Source organism: Monodon monoceros, unplaced genomic scaffold, assembly GCF_005190385.1.
Source record: "Monodon monoceros isolate NGI ecotype Baffin Bay Population unplaced genomic scaffold, NGI_Narwhal_1 Super_Scaffold_7, whole genome shotgun sequence".
Lineage (NCBI taxonomy): Eukaryota > Metazoa > Chordata > Mammalia > Artiodactyla > Monodontidae > Monodon > Monodon monoceros.
The window spans coordinates 32,342,196-32,362,743 of record NW_021703784.1 but is presented as its reverse complement, the minus strand read 5'-3'; the positions used below and the strand labels follow the sequence as shown (position 1 = coordinate 32,362,743).

The 20,548-nt window shown below is 35.3% G+C and overlaps 1 protein-coding gene across 1 annotated transcript in view; it reads left to right on the top strand.

Moving 5' to 3' along the window:
* The window catches only part of CNTN5 (contactin 5), a 1,393,643-nt gene that overhangs the window by 1,368,545 nt on the left and 4,550 nt on the right, over positions 1–20,548 (top strand). The window contains exons 21-23 of the mRNA XM_029208299.1: positions 8,868–9,054; positions 9,522–9,634; positions 17,951–18,119. Of these exons, the coding sequence (XP_029064132.1) occupies positions 8,868–9,054; positions 9,522–9,634; positions 17,951–18,119 (469 nt within the window). The remainder of the gene's footprint in view (positions 1–8,867; positions 9,055–9,521; positions 9,635–17,950; positions 18,120–20,548) is intronic.

The window sequence follows — 20,548 nt, the reverse complement described above, 5'->3', positions numbered from 1 at the left end:
GAATTATCCACTTGCAATATTAAATCTAATCCATGATTATTATATCCCTCTTTTTTTAAACCTTCTTTGATCTTTGTCTATACTGACCTTGCAAATCTTTCCTTAGATTTATCCCTATTTAATATTTTTATTCTAATGTAACTGTAACCTTTGTGGGGTTTTTTACATTTTTTTAAATTGTTTTTATTTAATTTTTTAAAAAAATCTTTATTGGAGTACAATTGCTTTACAATGTTGTGTTAGTTTCTGTTGTACAACAAACTGAATCAGCTATATGTATATATATATATACCCATATCCCCTCCCTCTGGAGCCTTCCTCCCACCCCTCTAGGTTGTCAAAAAGCATCAAGCTGATCTCCCTGTGCTATGCAGCAGCTTCCCACTAGCCAACCATTTTACATTTGGTAATGTATATATGTCAATGCTACTCTCTCACTTTGTCCCAGCTTCCCCTTGCCCTCTTGTGTCCTCAAGTCCATTCTCTATGTCTGCATCTTTATTCCTGTCCTGTCCCTAGGTTCATCAGAACGATTTTTTGTTTTTAGATTCCATATATATGTTTTAGCATATGGTATTTGTTTTTCTCTTTCTGACTTACTTCACTCTGTATGACAGGCTCTAGGTCCATCAACCTCACTACAAATAACTCAATTTCATTTCTTTTTATGGCCGAGTAATATTCCATTGTATATATGTGCCACATCTTCTTTATCCATTCATCTGGCAATGGACACTTAGGTTACTTCCATGTCCTGGCTATTGTAAATAGTGCTTCAGTGAATATTGGGGTACATATCTCTTTTTGAATTATGGTTTCCGCAGGGTATATGCCCAGTAGTGGGATTGTTGGGTCATATGGTTGTTCTATTTTTAGTTTTTTAAGGAACCTCCATACTGCTCACCATAGTGGCTGTATCAATTTACATTCCCACTAACAGTACAGGAGGGTTCCCTTTTCTCCACACCCTCTCCAGCATTTATTGTTTCTATATTTTTTGATGATGGTCATTCTGACTGGTGTGAGGTGATGCCTTGTAGTGGTTTTGATTTGCATTTCTCTAATAATTAGTGATGTTCAGCAACTTTTCATGTGTTTGTTGACAATCTGTATATCTTCTTTGGAGAAATGTCTGTTTAGGTCTTCCACCCATTTATAGATTGGGTTATTTGTTATTTTGATATTGAGCTGCATGAATGCTTGTATATTTTGAAGATTAATCTTCTGTCAGTTGCTTCATTTGCAAATATTTTCTCACACTCTGAAGGTTGTCTTTTTGTCTTGTTTATGGTTTCCTTTACTGTGCAAAAGCTTTTAAGTTTCATTAGGTCCCATTTGTTTATTTTTGTTTTTATTTCCATTATTCTAGGAGGTGGGTCAAAAATGATCTTGCTGTGATTTATGTCATAGAATGTTCTACCTATGTTTTCCACTAAGAGTTTTATAGTGTCTAGCCTTACATTTAGGTTTTTAATCCATTTTGATTTTATTTTTGTGTATGGTGTCAGGAAGTGTTTAATTTCTTTCTTTTACATGTAGCTATCCAATTTTCCCAGCACCACTTAATGAAGAGGCTGTCTTTTCTCCATTATATATTCTTGCCTCCTTTATCAAAGATAAGGTGACCATATGTGTGTGAGTTTATCTCTGGACTTTCTATCTTATTCCATTGATCAATATTTCTGTTTTTGTGCCAGTACCATACTCACTTGGTTACTGTAGCTTTGTAGTATATTCTGAAGTCAAGGAGCCTGATTCCTCAAGCTCCATTTCTGTTTCTCAAGATTGCTCTGGCTATTCAGGTTTTTTTTGGTTCCACACAAATTCTACAATTTCTTTTTCTAGCTCTGTGAAAAATGTCATTGGTAGTTTGATAGGGATTGTATTGAATCCACTGATTGCTTTGGGTAGTAGAGTCATTTTCACAATGTTGATTCTTCCAATCCAAGAACATGGTATATCTCTCCGTCTGTTTGTATCATCTTTAATTTCTTTCATCAGTGTCTTATAGTTTTCTGCATACAGGTCTTTTGCTTCCTTAGGTAGGTTTATTCCTAGGTATTTTGCTCTTTTTGTTGTAAAGGAAAATGGGAGTGTTTCTTTAATTTCTCTTTCTGATTTTTCATTATTGATGTATAGGAATGCAAGAGTTTTCTGTGCATTAATTTTGTATCCTGCTACTTTACCAAATTCATTGATTAGCTCTAGTAGTTTTCTGGTGGCATCTTTAGGATTTTCTATGTATAGTATCATGTCATCTGCAAAGAGTGACAGTTTTACTTCTTCTTTTCCAATTTGTATTCCTTTTTTCTTTTTCTTTCTCTTCTCTGATTGCCATGGCTAAAACTTCCAAAACTAGGTTGAATAATAGTGATGAGAGTGGGCACCCTTGTCTTGTTCCTGATCTTAGAGGAAATGCTTTCATCTTTTGAGGTGATTGATTGAGAATGATATTAGCTGTGTGTTTGTCATATATGGCTTTTATTATGTTGAGGTACGTCCCCTCTATACCCACTTTCTGGAGAGGTTTTATCATAAGTGGGTCTTGAATTTTGTCAAAAGCTTTCTCTGCTTCTATTGAGATTATCATGTGGTTTTTATCCTTCAATTTGTTAATATGGTGCATCACATTGATTGATTTGCTTATATTGAAGAATCCTTGCATTTCTGGGATAAACCCCACTTGATCGTGGTGCATGATCTTTTGAATGTGCTGTTGGATTCTGTTTGCTAGTATTTTGTTGAGGATTTTTGCATCTATGTTCATCAGTGACATTGTCCTGTAATTTTCTTTTTTTGTGACATCTTTGTCTGGTTTTGGTATCAGGCTGATTGTGGCCTTGTAGAATGAATTTGGGAGTGTTCCTCCCTCTGCTATATTTTGGAAGAGTTTGAGAACGAAAGGTGTTAGCTCTTCTCTAAATGATTTTTAGAATTCACCCGTGAAGCCATCTGCCCCTACACTTTTGTTTGTTGGAAGGTTTTTAATCACAGTTTCAATTTCAGTGCTTGTGATTGTCCTGTTCATATTTTCTACTTCTTCCTGCTTCAGTCTTGGAAGTTTGTACTTTTCTAAGAATTTGTCCATTTCTTCCAGGTTGTCCATTTTATTGGCATATAGTTGCTTGTAGTAGTCTCTCATGATCCTTTGTATTTCTGCAGTGACAGTTGTTACTTCTCCTTTTTCATTTCTAATTCTGTTGATTTGAGTCTTCTCCCTTTTTTTCCTGATGAGTCTTATGCAGTGTCTTTTTGGGCTCACCATTACCCCAGTTGCCTACAGGCACAGTGCATGGTAAATAATACATATTCAAAACAATTTTTTGAAAAAGTAATTAAATTAATAGTTTTGAAGTTCTCAAAGTATGGTAAAATATTTACATTTCAATATGCATTTTGATTATTTTTTAAAACTCTAAACTTTGGCTTCCCTGGTGGCATAGTGGTTAGGAATCCACCTGCCAATGCAGGGGACATAGGTTCGAGCCCTGGTCCGGAGAGATCCCATATGCCACAGAGCAACTAAGCCTGTGCACCACAACTACTGAGCCTGCGCTCTAGAGCCCAAGAGCCACAACCACTGAGCCTGCACACCACACTACTGAAGCCCACACACCTAGACCCCGTGCTCTACAACAAAGAGAAGCCACCACAATGAGAAACCCATGCATCGCAACGAAGAATAGCCCCTGTTCACCACAACTAGAGAAAGCCCACACATAGCAACAAATACCCAACACAGCCAAAATAAATAAATTAAAAAAAGAAAAACTTAAAAAAATAAAAACTCTAGCCTTATTAGTCTAGAGAATAAATTACTTTCAATGGTGCAAAAATCACATTTTTGTTTTGCAACATTAAATAACAGCAGAAAGTAGAGCTGTCTGTATTAAATTCAGGGAGTATACTATTGAATGAGCAGTGATCATTGAGTGCAATTTAAATTATAAAAACAAGTGAATACAGGAGCTAAGAATTGTCTTTTTAAAATCTAACAAGTAACAAAAATCAGACAGGAGAATATAAAATACTAGTAAGAATTCTTCAGTGATTATATATATGACTGAATGAAGACTGGGAAGTAGGGGAAAGTTCATAGCTCATCCAGCAACCACTGACTCCATATAGCAGCATTCATGGATTTTAGATCCTGTAAATTCATGTAAGGGAACCAGACTGTGTATGACATGGATATCTTAGAATCATCACATCAGATGATTGAATATGTTATCTGCTTAGTTAAAATCATCATTATGGAGAATCAACTTTGGAAAAAAATAGGTTATCTACTAAGAAAAACCATCTAGATTTAGGTTCAAATCTACAATCTTAAAGTTATCAGCTGACTCAGAATTCATGCTTCCTGCCTGCCACTATTAATATTACATAATTTGGAGGAACAAAGTTAAAAAACAAAACAATATGAAGGATAGCAAAAAAGTAAACACAAATTACAAAAATCAGAAATGTTAAGCCATCAAGAAACAAAATAGTTCAAGTAGTTGGGTGACAATAAGGGAGCTGTCTAAAACTATTCATAAAACTGAGGTTTTTATAAACAAGGTTATAGAGATTCAGTGGTTAAGTAACTTGTCCCATTATATGAAGCTTATAGATATCAAAAATAAGATTAAAATTTAGGCCTTCTGACTCCAAAACCATGATGTGCCTAGAGCTTGCAACATTTTGGCGTATCTCTCAGATTCATACACTTTTGTTGGAAGTGAAAATTAGTGCAAACTATTTGAAAACCAGTGTGGCATTTTTGTAGCAAAATCATAAAAATTTCAATAATCTTAGACCCCATAATCACCTGTCTGGAATTCTATTCTGGGGAATTATTCCAATATGTGGGAAAAAATGTACATGAACATATTCATGGCAACATTTTAATTAAGAGAGCAAAAGTTGGAAGCTACCCAAATGTTCCACAATAGAAAAGTGGTTAAATGATATTTGGTACACAAGACATATGATAGACTTTTAGTATTGATATAAAAAATGGGAAAATATTTATATGTGACTATAATGTTAGAGAAGAAAAGTAGTTACATAATTATATTAACTATATGTAATAAAAATACAGGAAGGGATAAACACAAAAAAATCCCCAATTGTGTGAGGGCGATAAAATAGCAGGTTACCTATTCTTCCAGTTTCAGATATTTATATCTTTTTAAATGTTTTTAACCTTATTTCAAATGATCTCATACAGAGTTCAAAGTTTATAGCTTGATAAAATCTATCATCAGGATAGAATTGAATCATGAAGAAATAAATTGAATGAAGAGGAACTTTCAACTTTCAGAGGTACAGTGTGACTTATGAATGCTATATTATCTCAATTCCAAGTTAAGAATCACTAAATAAGCACGATGCTAAACTCCAAATATTTTTCTGTTTTTCTGATTTACCCTATCCTCCATCAAAAAAAAATGTACTAAATAAAATTATTATTTCACTGTGAAGGTCATAACTTCTCCAGCTCTTTTTTTCAATATGCCAGAAAAAGAAATAATGTGTGGATTTTTTAGATTTATCACAGGTTTTACCTGATGCAGCTAGTATTTGTGTTTTCTCACAATCAGTTACTTCCAAACATTTTATCTTTTACTTGGGATGTTTAATTTTGTGGTGATTCATCAGAAAATTAAACATTCAATATTTAACCTAAGTGTCCATCGACAGATGAACGGATAAAGAAGATGTGGCACATATATACAATGGAATATTAGCCATAAAAAGAAAAAAAATGAGTTATTTGTAGTGAGGTGGATGGACATAGAGACTGTCATACAGAGTGAAGTAAGTCAGAAAGAGAAAAACACACCCCGTATACTAACACATATATATGGAATCTAAAAAAAAAAAAAAAATGGTTCTGAAGAACCTAGGGGCAGGACAGGAATAAAGACGCAGACATAGAGACTGGACTTGAGGACACGGGGAGGGGGAAGGGTAAGCGGGGACGAAGTGAGAGAGTAGCATGGACATATATACACTACCAAATGTAAAATAGATAGCTAGTGGGAAGCAGCTGCATAGCACAGGGAGATCAGCTTGGTGCTTTGTGACCACCTAGAGGAGTGGGATAGGGAGGGTGGGAGGGAGATACAAAAGGGAGAGGATATGGGGATATATGTATACGTATAGCTGACATTTTGTTATACAGCAGAAACTAACACACCATTGTAAAGCAATTATTCTCCAATAAAGATGTTAAAAAAAATTCAATATTTAGAAGTCCAGAATTTGTATTGAAATCTGTGTTTGTATCAAAATCTATAATTTGCTGAATTTAATCACATTCAACTCCCTCAAATATATATATTTAACTAACTTAAAATAATCTAGCCAATTAAAGAAAATTGGCTAGATTATTGCCTAAATTGAAGCAGAGACCTAGAAATCAGATATGTCACTGGGAAGGAGAAAGATACACATTTGTTCATCCAACAACATCTCATCAAATTTTGTAGTTTGAAAATAACTTAGATTTCTTCAGTTAAAAGTATGCTCGAGACCAAGCAAGATAAGTTAGTTCTTGGAACTGGGACTAATGGGGCAAACATAGTACAGAAGGCAGTGTTAGAGCATTTCAGCTTAATCAAACAAATTTCTGAAGTTCAGTCACTCAGCTGTATGCCAGGTCAAATCTATGAAGAGACAGGGATGAGAAATAGAAATTTGATTATGATTATCTTATTAACCATATATATATATATATTCATATTCAAGATCTGTGTAGGTGTGTCAGGCAGTGTTTAATTGCAAAGAACTAAATTACTCTAACTAGTTTAAGTAAGAAGTGTTTTATTATAAGTATTAAATGGTTTACAGAATTATTGAGTTAAATTACCAGACTCCAGGGTGATCTTTCAAAAGTAACTGTTAAAGCTAGTCAATAAGACTAAGACACCAGGAAGACACTGATGTCTTCTAAAAACAGGAATTCTCCAGCCCTAGTCCCACACTCCACTGCCATGGTTTGGAAGCCACCATGAACAAAATGGCACCACATTCAGGAAGCCTCTGTGATCTGGAAGCCTCTGCTATTACTGCCTGTTCCAGAATCCTGCCATGTTTGCTATAATTTGCACCAATAAGATGGATGTCTTGTGCCAGGCTCCTTGACTCCCATAAAGCTAATGGTTAGACAATAAGCCATTCATTTTTGCTGCTACAGTCAGGCGGTGGAGGGGAAAGGAAAAATAATGTCTCCATTACTAAACTCATAGGCAAAAGAAACAGAATTTGTAGAAATTCACTCTCCATCTCATTTTTACTTTCAAATACCAGACATGGCATCTGACTGGTTAAGCCTAAAACATATTCAGAGCCCTAACTGCAAGGGAGTCTTGAAAGTATGATTTTTATCTTTGCATCTCTTAAGTCCAGGAAGACACTAGAATGAGGGTGAAATGGATGCTGAAAGCTAAAGTACCATATCCCTTTGGTTACTCAACATCCATACACATCCTTCTCCCCATTCAACAACTCCCCAAAAGCAACAACTGGCAATGACAATGCTCCATTGTGCAAATATCTCTTAAACAAATGAAAATGTACCCACCATCTCCCTAAAAGGGAAAGCCAAGGAAATTTCCATTAGTCAGTCTGTCCATCTCCTGTAATGAACTACATTAGAAATTTACCTACCCACAACACTCTATCACAAGAAAGGAAGGGACCCAGGTTATTTAATATTTAGATATAAAACAGTATAAGGAAGAAAATATGGCTCTTACAGTCTTCATTTCATAAGGCTGCAGTTATAATTTGTAACTTTCTTCCCCCTCTACCCATTTCTTACACCCTTTGTCTTTAGCCATCATCTAGGCTGGTAGATGCATTTTAATATGGTACAGTGACTCAAATGTTTTTCCTGAGAGGTAGGAGCCTACAGTGACTTCCTATGGCCCCAAGGTACTGGTAGTCCTAGGCATGCTCCAGAATATCTCAAGTTCCAAACAAACTCCTCACTGCCCAAATTTTGTAGCATCAACCTTAGGTAAGACAGAATCTGGAAAATGTGATGTTTGGTTTTCTAGCCTGCAGAGTAGAAAAAGCACTTGAAGGATGATGAAATGTATGCAGCAGTCCACTTCTTTCACCACAGTAATTAATTGGAGAAAGAAGAATCACTCTTCCATTATTTTTACCGCAGTAAATAAGTAGGGGTAAAAAAACTACTCTCTTGTGCCTTTATGCATGGTTAAATTCCAGTGTCCGAATAAGGTTAAGCTTTAGGTACACAGAGATAATTATTGAATCTCATAAAGGGATCAAGATCTGTATGAGACCAGCCACCAAGAGCTCATAACCAGGGAAGATCACCTCAATGCAAAAACTGTGCTTTGACAAAGAGCTGTTCCCTTCTGCCGCCCTCCCATATCCTAGCAAAGCCATTTCTCTGCATTTAAACCATTCCAAATTATCATGAGTGTTCTGTCGCCTCTCCTCTGTTAAATCCATCCAGCTGTGTGATTCACCTTTGTGTGGGGCCCAGGAGGAAATATTTCTCATGCCTCTTTCTCAAATAATTCATTAAAAGCCCCATGGCTTTGAATGGGAACTGGTTCTGATGACCTATGAGAAAAGAACTTCTTCAATTTCTTTGAATGATTCTTCATACTACCAGGTTACAAGGTAGCACCTTTCATTGCTTTGCTAAGTTGCTGCAGTTTACACAGCTGCAAATCATGCAGTGGCCAAGATAGTGATTTTAGCCTCATTAGTAGAACCTGTTAATTGGATGATACAGGAGTGATTTCCCAGGGATGGGTTTGAGAAACATCCAAAGGGGGAAAAAAATCAACAATCATAAGCACAGGAGAAACTTTAAAATTAATCTTTCATGTTGACAGATTGGCTATAGGAAAGACATGGAACAAGAAGATGCAGCAGAAACCATCAAAACTAGGGGGAATGAGTCATCTGTCATCCTGACAGGATTAGAAGGAAATACATTATATCACTTCACAGTGAGAGCTTATAATGGAGCTGGATATGGGCCACCTAGCAGTGAAGTGAGTGCAACCACAAAGAAATCCCGTAAGTGACCTGGGCTTTTTGTTTGTTTCAGACAAAAGGGAAACATCTTTTAACATTTCTGAAAGCCATGTGAGGTACATAAAAAGCAGAGTTGAAGAGGAGTTTTGATTTATAGTCTTGCTTCATGCTTAGATCTGAATTCCAAAACTAGCTCAGAAAATTTTGTATTCATAGTAGATAAGGGTTATCTTCCTGTGAAACAAGGCTAAGCGATTTTGACACAGAAGGGAGATAAAAGGATTCAGGTTCAAAAACTCAGCAGAGTAGCTATTAAAATGACACTCCTGGAGCAAAACCTTCCTTCTCTGACTCTAGCTGGAAAGAAGCCTATGGTGCCAGTCAACTAGAAAAGACTGATGTACTCACAAGAAAAGACTGAACACAAGAAAAGACTGAAATACAAGGATTTAAGTGAATAAATGTATTTAAGACTCTTCATCCACTCACTTTTGCTTTTTATTTTGTAGCCCCCAGTCAAGCACCTAACAACCTCAGGTGGGAGCAGCAAGGCTCTCAACTTTCTCTGGACTGGGAACCTGTCAGACCATTAGCCAACGAGTCTGAAGTCATGGGCTACAAGGTCAGTGTTTTTTCACTCTTTGGATAGACTCTCATCTAAAAAATTGCTAATGTGAGGATGTGTAATTTAAAAGGTGTATAAAGACCTATTAACATACCTATTTTTTTCTCAATCATTTTTCTACCTGTATCTTAGAAAGAGCCTTCCTGCAGTGGGGAATCCAAGGCAATCAAAATCAGTTTCAGCTACACAAGGCACAAGAAGGGAATGGGTAGGAAAGACAACAACAATTTGAATACAGGGTAAAAATGGCTCATGAAACAGTGTCAGGACAAGCAGAACTTAGAGAGTCTTGACATTCTCTTCCCAAAGACAAACTGTCCTGGCAGATGGAAAAGACTGGACCACATAGTTTGAGTATAAAGACTTTCCATTAGCAAAGAAACACAAGAAGAAAAAATGCTAGCGTCAGCACAGGGGATAGGAAAGAGACCATGGAGAGAGACAGCAAGCTCCAAAATAGATACAACATTTCACATATGATCATCGTGCTATGTGCCAGCAAGAGATCTGCAAATATAAAAATGTTTAGGCAGTTTGTTTTTGAAAAACAGCTTTGTCTCTGATTTTAAAATATGTGGTAAATATATTGAATTGGCTGAATTTCAAATTCTTTTTCCATAACATCAGATTCTATTTATTATTGTCTTAAACTCATACTGATTCATTAGTGGAATATTATTTATAGCAGATTTTATTTTTAAATTTCAATGATAATATTTGACTGAAAAGCATCATTTAGGTGGCTGTTCAACTATCAGAGATGGTAACACAGCACTTTGTATATAAAGTGCTAAAATTCTGAAGCTAAAAATTGAAAAAGTTATAAATGGAATATATTTTTAAGTTAGATAATTCCCATTAAGAATATCTTAAGGCACAAACTGTAGCAATTCTTACAGACTATGATTGGTATGGATCATAGACATCCTCACAATTAAACACTCACACTCAAATCTGTCCTAATCCGCGTGGGTATTGAATTTGATCTTTGGGGGGAGGGCAGATGTGCCATCTTCTGTATCCTTCTCTTAGTCCTCTTCTTTCCACATCCTTCCCCTCATCCTCACAACTTGTATTCTAAGGCAAAGATACCCTTCAATGATTAAGGGTAGCAGTCTGGCCAGAAATGGTGATGGACCATCCGAGAAAAAATCTAATGTCATTAGAACTCTAGCAAGCAATCTCCCAAACTGGAGAGGCAAATAGACGCAAGAAAGAGCTAGATAAAAGCATATGACTGCCTAGAAGAGCCATTTGGCTTCAGGCACCTTTCAGGTGAGAAAAGAAATACCATACCACATGGAGAATACATGAGCCTCGGCATAGGGCTCCCAGGTGGGATGACCCTCCTTGTTGCTCGCATTTGCCACTTCTACTTCTGTCATTGCTCACCTCTTTCCATGTGACTGTCTCCCCAAGCTGTTTATATATGATTGAAAGCAAGGCCTCTGTCTTACTCATCTCTTTATCCCTAACATTTCTAGAGTGGATGAATAAATTAATTTTTGACCCAACTTGAGGTATTTTATGCAATTACTCACAAGTGTGTACTATCAGCTGTGTGTTTTTCCTATCATGGCCTTCCCATGTTTTGTGGTGGAATGGGAAAAGAGAACCGGCTTCTGAGTCAGACAGACTTGAGTTCAAATCCCAGTTGTGTAACTTTGAGCTAGTTGCTTAACTTGAGTTTCAAAAAAATGCAAAAATAATGATAACATATTATACAGATTATTTTAAGGATTAAGTAAGATAATTTGTGTAAAATGCTTAGCATATAAGAAGTGCTCATTGAAAAATAGCTACTGTCTTTCTTATTGTTATTGGAAGAATCCCACCTAGTAAGGTGGAATTTTTAAATATTTTAACAGAAGAAACTGATCTTTAAAAGTTACCTGCCAGTTCTGTCTCAATGAAGACAGCACCAGTCACCTGGAATACATTGTTGTGGAGGGGGTAATCATTAACATGGTCCATCTTAGTTGTATAAATAATGACAAGTAGGTACATGTCGACAGAGGATTTTTTTCTTTTATTTCCTTGAAATGGTCTCACCTCCTTATGTCCCTGAGAAGGAAAATCTAGTTCCTAAGAAAGGACTCTGCTGATGACAAATGGAGTGAGACCTCAAAGCCTGTTCTTTTGTAACTAAACCTTATTAGAACTTCTGATGTATGGGCTAATCCCCAGTTAGAGACCTACTGGCAGGAATGAGACAAAGTGCCCTGTGAGGGAAAGGGGACTTCAGATTGATGATTGAGGCTTAACATAGAGCCTGGATTCTCCTGGGAAGGTCTGGTTTTCACAGGGCAGGTGATTAACCATGAAAGCTCCTATTGACACAGGCATAATGGTACAGGAATATGATTAGGAACAGTAGCTGTGAATATTTACTAAAGAGATGGAACCCAAAGGACACAAGCTTGGAGCCCCCTTTTCTAAGCATGAGTTGGAGGAGCACTACTGCAGCCTTAGGCAAGGATCTGCATGCAATGAAAGAGCTGTACCATCTGGAGGGAGGTTCACACAAATATGGAGTGGCTAGTATGGTACTCAGAGGGAGAAGACTTTGATTCCTACTACATCCCCAAAAAACTACTGCCAGACCAAGAGTGGCACCACTCTTAAGAGCCCCATCTTCTTAAACATAATGGTGTGTGGCTGTCACAAAAAAATTAACAAAATTAGGGACATGTCAACACACTAATTTTTTCTCTTTCCCTGAGGTAATTTGAGGTAAGCTTGCTGTATTAAGACTAAGTTTGCCTCTTGCGATTCTTGGAAAATTGGCAGTAGAGGATTTCCTGCTAATCAGGGCAAGAGAGAACTTCCACAATTAATTGCAATATCAAAAGGAAAGTAAATTTATTTTTACTTTTTGTCCTGGCCAAGTTACTTTGCTTGTAAAATCAAAAGAGATCACTAGAAATATACATGGTATGTAAATTTGAAGCTGGAAACTAGGAGTTAATGCCTGAGGTTTAAAATGCAGGGATTGTATATTCCATGTTTTATATCAAGTCCAGTTTAAGATGGATGAATTAAGAAAACGTCCTCACCTAGAAATTTTCCAGATTGTGAAAATGATTAAATGTGATAGATATGGAGAAAAATGGATTTGTTCCATAGGCTTGATCCATAAATAATCCATTAAACTATTCCTTTTTATAGTTAAGATATTATATACTAGATGCAATTTATTCTCAAAAAAATAAACCACAAAAAAAACATAAGATAATAAGATAAAACAGCAGAGCTTGGAATTAGACCAACCCATTTTCTAAGGAAGCATGAATCTTACTCCTTTATTTGATTCCACAGATTGAGGTGTCAGCAACATACATAAGGACAAGATATTACCAGAGAAAGATACAATAACAAAGGAAATTTGGTTCAAAGGTGTTAAGAGAAAAAGAAGGTCTCCCCACCACAACATCTTATCAGGGACTTCAAAAGTGACCAAGATTATAGTGAAAGAAAGATGGAATTGAACCATATATGACAGTGTCACAGGAAACACATTAAAATTGAATCTATTCAGATAAATAGAATTCGCTAGTACTGAAATTTCTCACTGCTCTTTGAGACTGTCCAAGAGAACTTGGACTTCTTGGGATTTTGTTTAAGAAGTCCAGATTTAAAAGTAATACTTTTAAGATATCACAGCTTCTATTAATAAGCAAGAGGAATAGAAGCATGAAGAACAAGAAAAATGCTGGAAAATAATTGTCATTTGTAGACATGGCTACAAATTATTTCCACTCAAACAAAATAGCTTCCCACCTAAAAATATGAGTCAAATTTGGGAGTTTATTTAGCATATTCATCACTTCTTCAGGTCATTTTAATATTTGACTTTATTTTACATTTCCCAATTCAGATTAGCTGCATATTTTCTTTATATATATATATATAATCAGGAAAGTGGAATAAAAACTTCAAAGAAATTTCCTAATTTAACTTATTTTTCCCAAATAAGTATTTTTAAATGAAGAAAACTTTGTTTTTATGACTCCACTAGCTCGGGTTCTGAATCTAGAATCCTTACTAATTTTGGCACATGTTATGTCTGTTACTACCACTTCCAAAGAAATGCCAATAACAAAACTAAAGTATATTTAGCCATAATTCTCCTTAATGATCTTGAGAATGGAGAATATTTTTTCTTTGTACTGTGAAAGAAACTTACCAAGATTATAAAGTAAAACAGCCATCTTATCCCCACCTTATTCTCCTTATACAGACTTAAACTTAAGTGAAAGAGAAAATAAATGCTAAATATCCAGGGGCTATGCTTTCCCTTGTGCAAATATCCCCTTCCCCACCAAGACAGACTTCTGTCCATTCAGAAGACAAAAGCACTCAGAGGGAATTCAGGATAAGGGCTTCAGGCTACATATCAAGAAAACAGGGTCTCATTTTTCTGTCTATATCTAGAAATATCCTTTCCTGGATATACGACCTCTTCACCATACATCTTCTCCCTCACCTCTACTTTCTGGTATTTATAGAGCTAGGGAGAGTATGGGGAAAATCAGGCTCAAAGCTTACTAGTTATTATATGATCCATCAATATAGACAGAAATTTTTGTTTGTTTATTCCATTTAGATATCAGTTAGGGCCTGCCAGACTCCTGAGATATAGGTACACTTGAACTGAAATTGTATTCCACAGCCTGTGGAACTTTGAAGTTCATCCCTATATTTCTCCAGCTTCTCAGGGAGCCTAAGGCCTGTGGCCATTCTGGTCTCCTTGATTTCTTGTATCTTACAGCTGTTACTTTATCTTATATTTACTCCAAATATGGGACTCAGCCTCTTTCCTGTGATCCCTACAAGTTAAAAAGACTCATATATAATGGTTTATACCATCATTTCTATATTTGATTATGCTTATATGTTTTCATCATAAAATATTTTCTAAAGATTAAAACAGAAATGGCTTATATAATGTCAAGTATATACATATACAAGGAAGACTTTGTGGAAATGTCAGTGGGAGATAGAGTGAAAGGCACAGCATACAAACAAACATCTGAAAATTGCCATAGGAACTCCTGTTCTTAAAAGTCCTTGGAGTCACCCTACAGCTTGTGGCTTCTCACTGGTACTTGAGCCTCCCACCTTATTTTCACCTAGATTCTACTATCTTGCTGATTCCTCCTCACCCACCCATTGCCACTGGGGTTTTGGATTCCTCACCCACTTTTGTGAAGAACAATTGTACCCAAGATGCTAAGCAAGTGAATAGCCCTTCCATTTAATAGGATCCATCTTTCCAATGACACTTGTGGGTGAAACTAGAAAAAATTTATTCTGCTATATTTCTAGGCACACTCACACCATTATTGTTACTATCAGACATGTAAACTAGCCATTTCTAGATCATGCCTTTGAGAATAACAGGACTGCACTAAATTTTTGTTTAGGATCATCTCTTTGGCTAAGTTTTTTAAGTAGAATTTGAGAATAGTCTTGACAATAGACAATTTTCTTTATGCCTAGAGATAGCCATCATTGCAACTTCCAATTTATAAATGTCCAGATTCTCAAAGTACTCCCTGGTCTTCTTACTGTCAATAACTATTTCTGACATGTCTTGATAACTCCTTAACCTTCTCATATTTCTCATTCGTAGTCATGTCTTCTAAATCAGTACTTTAAAATGAGCAAAGATTCTCTAAATCACGCAAGACTAACCATTAACTTAATGTATCTTTTCACTTAGTATACCTGCTTATTGACTCATAGCACTACATCTCCCTGGATGTATTGTTTAAAGCCACATTTAATCTCAAACTTCTTTTGCTACCATTAACTGATATTTTCCTGCCTTTACCTTTGTTCCTAAATCTCAACTGATCCACACATTTTTCTTCAACTCTGGATTTTACAGCCACATTAGATATGCATTATTGACTGCTTTTTTCTTTGTCATAAGAATTGTAATTTATTGAACCATAATAACAACGTCCTCTAAAATAGTCACTCCCCTGCCAATCCTCACCAATTTACATACTTTTTCGTTGCCATAATTTTGCTTTCTAATTACCTCGTGTGGATGAACAGAATTCTAATTCAGTATGCTGCTACAGTCAAAATGAGAGGCATAAATTCTGATACAATTTTCATTTTTTAAAGCCAAAAGAATGTGCAATAGGCATCCTCCTAGAAATATTTCTGATTCCCAAATCTGTAACACTCTGTACATGGCTATAGCATCAAATATGTTTCCTACTGCAGCACATAGCACACTCAATTGCACTGTTTATCTGTCTCCACTGTTAGACTGTAAGTGCCATGAGGGGACCATATAGTCTTATTCTCTGATGAATCTCCAGTATATAGCACTGTGCCTAACTCACATGAGATACCCAGTAAAATATTTGATGTTGCTCTTGCCACTTCCCAACTATGTTAAACCTATGGCTTCCTTCCCTATAAGAATTTCAGTAGATAGAATTATTGCACATATTTTATACTTTTACAGAGAATTTACTTCTCTCCCAAGACTCCGAAGTAAATTTAAATCCATGAAAGACAGAGAAAGTAAATGGAGGCAGCATACTTTACCAGAATTTAGAAAGGAGGATCGAGTACGGGCATGCTTCAATATATGAAAATATTACTTTTCTAAAGTATTTTTTTCTTGTATGTAGGTTAGTTCAAGTTCAAAACACTTTTTTTTTTTTTTTTGCGGTACGGGCCTCTCACCGCCGCGGCCTCTCCCGTCGCAGAGCACAGGCTCCGGACGCGCAGGCCCAGCGGCCATGGCTCACGGGTCCAGCCGCTCCGCTGCACGTGGGATCCTCCCAGACCGGGGCACGAACCCGTGTCCCCTGCATGGGCAGGCAGACTCTCAACCACTGCGCCACCAGGGAAGCCCAAAACACATTTTTAATAAACAAAAAGTATTATAAATTTTTGTCTAGTCTCCCAAGGAAGTTCATCTTTTATGATGCAAATGAAATACTGACCATTGACAAGGAACAATAATAGCAACAGAAAAAGTCGCTTTCTCTTATTAAGCTTACCAGGTCCTGTGCTAGGCATTTTACATGCATTTCCCTAATAAAACCATGAAATAGGTGTTATTATCTCTACTATACAGTACAGGCACTTCAGATTTAGAAAGGTTAGTAACTTGCTCAAATTTGCTCAGACAGGAATGTGTAGGAGATTGTTTTTTGTTTTGTTCTGTAGGAGATTGTTTTGAATCCAGATCTGTGAGACTGCAAAGCCACTGTTCTCTCCATTATGCAAAGCAATCATAATACTCACAATTATGATAAAAGCACTAAAACAATGAAACAATGCAAATGCATTTAAAATCTTAACTGCTGCTACTTGACCATTATACACACACACACACACACACACACACACACACAAAATTTATTGGGCGCAAATGAGTAGAAACAGTATAATACAGTGAAACACCTCTGAACTGATCGTCTGAATACCAATCTTCCAATGCAATTTCTTCTACAGCTAGCCGTATGATCTTGTATAAATCATATAATCTCTATGACATTAGTTTTCTGACCTGTAAACACAGGATAATTCTGTGTCCTAATCTGTAGTTATAAAATTCTGTTTGCCATGAATACATGTTCAATTCTAGTACCATGGACAGATGTCAAAAAACACTTAACTTGGCTACCCAATATATCCAAATGCCAATTTACCAAAAGGCAAACACAAAAGTAAAAATAAAAATACTCAATATAATTTTAAGCTTTCAGCTATCTTCTACGTTGTTAAGGATTTATTATTGATGTATTTAACAAATTTTCTGATTACTCCTTTCAAATGATTTGAAGATGACAGCTTTGAGTACTCCCTCAGAATGCTATTCATTTCAAGAACCAGGAATAACAGACTTTCAATGATCTGCCCCCTCACTACCTACTTCTCTAGCCTCAATTTCTCACTATTCCCAAATGTCTTCTAATGCTATTGCTTTCTTATTGCTTAGATGTATTTTTAATCTTCTCTTATCTCTTTGTAGACTTTTTTTCCTGCCTTTTCCAACTGGTGAACTCTACTTATCTTTAAATACTTAACTCAGCATCACCTTCTCCTAAAAACCTTCCTTAAACCACCAGACAGAATTAAACTCTCTTTTGTATTCCCATAGCCCCTTATGTATATTCCATTGCTGCATATAACACATACATTGCATTTACTTACATATCTGTCTAAGCTGTAAGCTCCCTGTACCTAGCTCAGAATGTGACATACAGAAGGCAGTCAATAAACATTTGAAATCCTTGATTGAATATCAAATGTTTAAACATCTGATATTGTTCCCAGGTATTTTATAGGCAAGAGGGTCACAGCAACAGTCAAATTATTGAAACACAGAAACCTCAAGCAGTAGTCCCACTCCCTGATGCTGGAGTCTATATTATTGAAGTTCGAGCATGCAGTGAAGGAGGGGATGGAACCGCTAGCTCCCAAATCAGGGTCTCATCATATTCAGGTAAGTTTTGACACAATAGGCTTAATTTGATAACCACTAACAATATTAAGATGATGTAAAACTCATCAAAATTAACACGATGGACTGCATAATTCAGAGACTTTGAAGTTTCTCTTATTTTACTCTGATTTGCTATATGATCCTCCAATTAATACAAACCATGGCAGCCCACTCACAACTGTGGAATTTCTACAAATCTAGAAAAGAGTTAACATTTTCATTAAAATATTTTTATTTGTGAAATTCCCCTGTCTATCCTGATCTCAAGTAGTGTCTTGCTGGTCATTTGTGCTTTTCAATATTGCTTTTAACCAGTATTTTACTAATTTAATATATTATACCCATTTCTCTATTGTCATGATTGCCTTTATCATTAGATAATGGAAAGTGAGGGACAGGAAAGTTTAAAGGGAATGCTTTTTAAATTAAAATTTGATTGTGTTTATTGATTTCAAAATAAATTATAAATTTCATTGAATATCTTTGTTTTGGGTTTTTTTTTCTTTTTCCAGCTTTATTGAAATATAATTGAGATATAGCATTGTATAAGTTTAAGGTGTACAACAGTTGATTTGATACACTTGTATATTGCAAATATGTACACAGATTTATTGCAAAAATATAGCTAATACTTCCATCACATCATATAACTGCTATTTCTTTTTTGTAGTGAGAACATTTAAAATCTACATTCTTAACAACTTTCAAGTATATATTACAGTTTTATTAATTACAATCACTATGCTATATATTAGATCTCTAGAACTTATTTGAGCATCATTGTTATTATTAGCAATATTAATAATTTCTAGCTTTGACTGAGCCCTTGCTATATGTAAGGCACGGTCATAAGTGCTTTACTTACATCATCTTATTTAATCCTCTTAACAATCTATGAGGTAGGTTGCATTATTCTTGTTTTACAGAGAAAATTTAAGTAACTTGCCTAAGATCACACTATTACTAAGTAGAAGAACCAGGATTCAACCCCATTGCCATCATTATTACACCAGCAAGAGAAAGCTGATTAAAGGAAGGGAGATTTTTACAAATTCAGAAGAAAGTAGTCATTTCATTGAGATAGTCAAAAAAGAAAGGAAAAGATTTCATTAAACAAATGTCTCATTGAGAAAATATTGGGCAATTTTTATTAAGGCCTTGTATAAAAATGTTTAATGTACATTTAATTAATAGGTAATTATGAATATTATTTATTGAGCAGTCATTCTCAAGCAGAAGCATCAACCTAAAGGGAAGTATCCAATGATATTCTGTAGAGCTCTGAATGTGGCTTTATTATATTCAATGTATTGCTCAACTTAGGTTAAGACCAGAGGCATTTCTTATGATTGTTTTTTGATGCCACAAAGTGAGATAGAAGGAAAACATAGTGGAGAAAATAATATGATAGACTGTAACTTTGAGGAAAAGCTGTTGCCATAATACTTGGTAAGTAAATTCTTGCATAAAAATATAAGATGAGATAAAGGACATTATTGGGACAATTGATAAATTTGAATAATGTCTGTAAATTAGATAATATTATATCAACATTAATTTCCTGTTTTTAAAAATTGTACTGTGGTATACAAGAAAATGCCTTATGTTTAGGATCTGAACATTAAAGTATTTAGGGGTAAAGGTACATCATGTCTTCAACTTACTTTCAAATGGTTCAGGAAATAAACGTATGTATTTATAGGGAGAATAATAGAGCAAGAAGATAAAACATAAACATTTAAGGAATCTGGATGAATTCTTTATTTTATTCTCACTACTTTTTGTGCATCTAAAATTATTTCAAAATGAACATTTAAAAATAAAAATCACACGATACAGAAAATCTGACTTTTTCAGAAATTCAGGTGAAAAGACCTGAGAACTTAAATACATTGTGGCCACACAATATTTAATACACTTTATGATTTATTTATAAAAGTATAGTTTCAAGAGCAAGAAAGGTAATAATGTCTCTACACTGATTCATTCACAATTGAAATGTTCAGATTTTCAAGAGCACATTGAAGAACTAAAGATTATTTCTGAAAAGTAAAAAAGATGACAACTCTCTGCCTGCTTGATAAGTCTTAAATTTCGAATAACAACAATACAAAGAGCATTTACTGCACTCTGGTCATGTTCTTTGCATTGTGCTAGCTGTTTTCTATATGTCATTTTATTTTATTCTCCTAGCAAACTTATGAGTTAAGTATTTTATTATTCTCTGGCTCTCCAAAATTCCTTTCAACTGTAACACAATCAGATTCTAAAGTATCATCCAAATAATATCACCCCCAAGATTGAAAGTACTTACAAACACCTTGATTCTCCCATTTATATTTTAATTAACTTGTAACTTCTATTCCATAAAAAAAAATTTATCAACTTTCATGTTTTAGTTAATAAAACACTTTGGCCAGTACAACCCA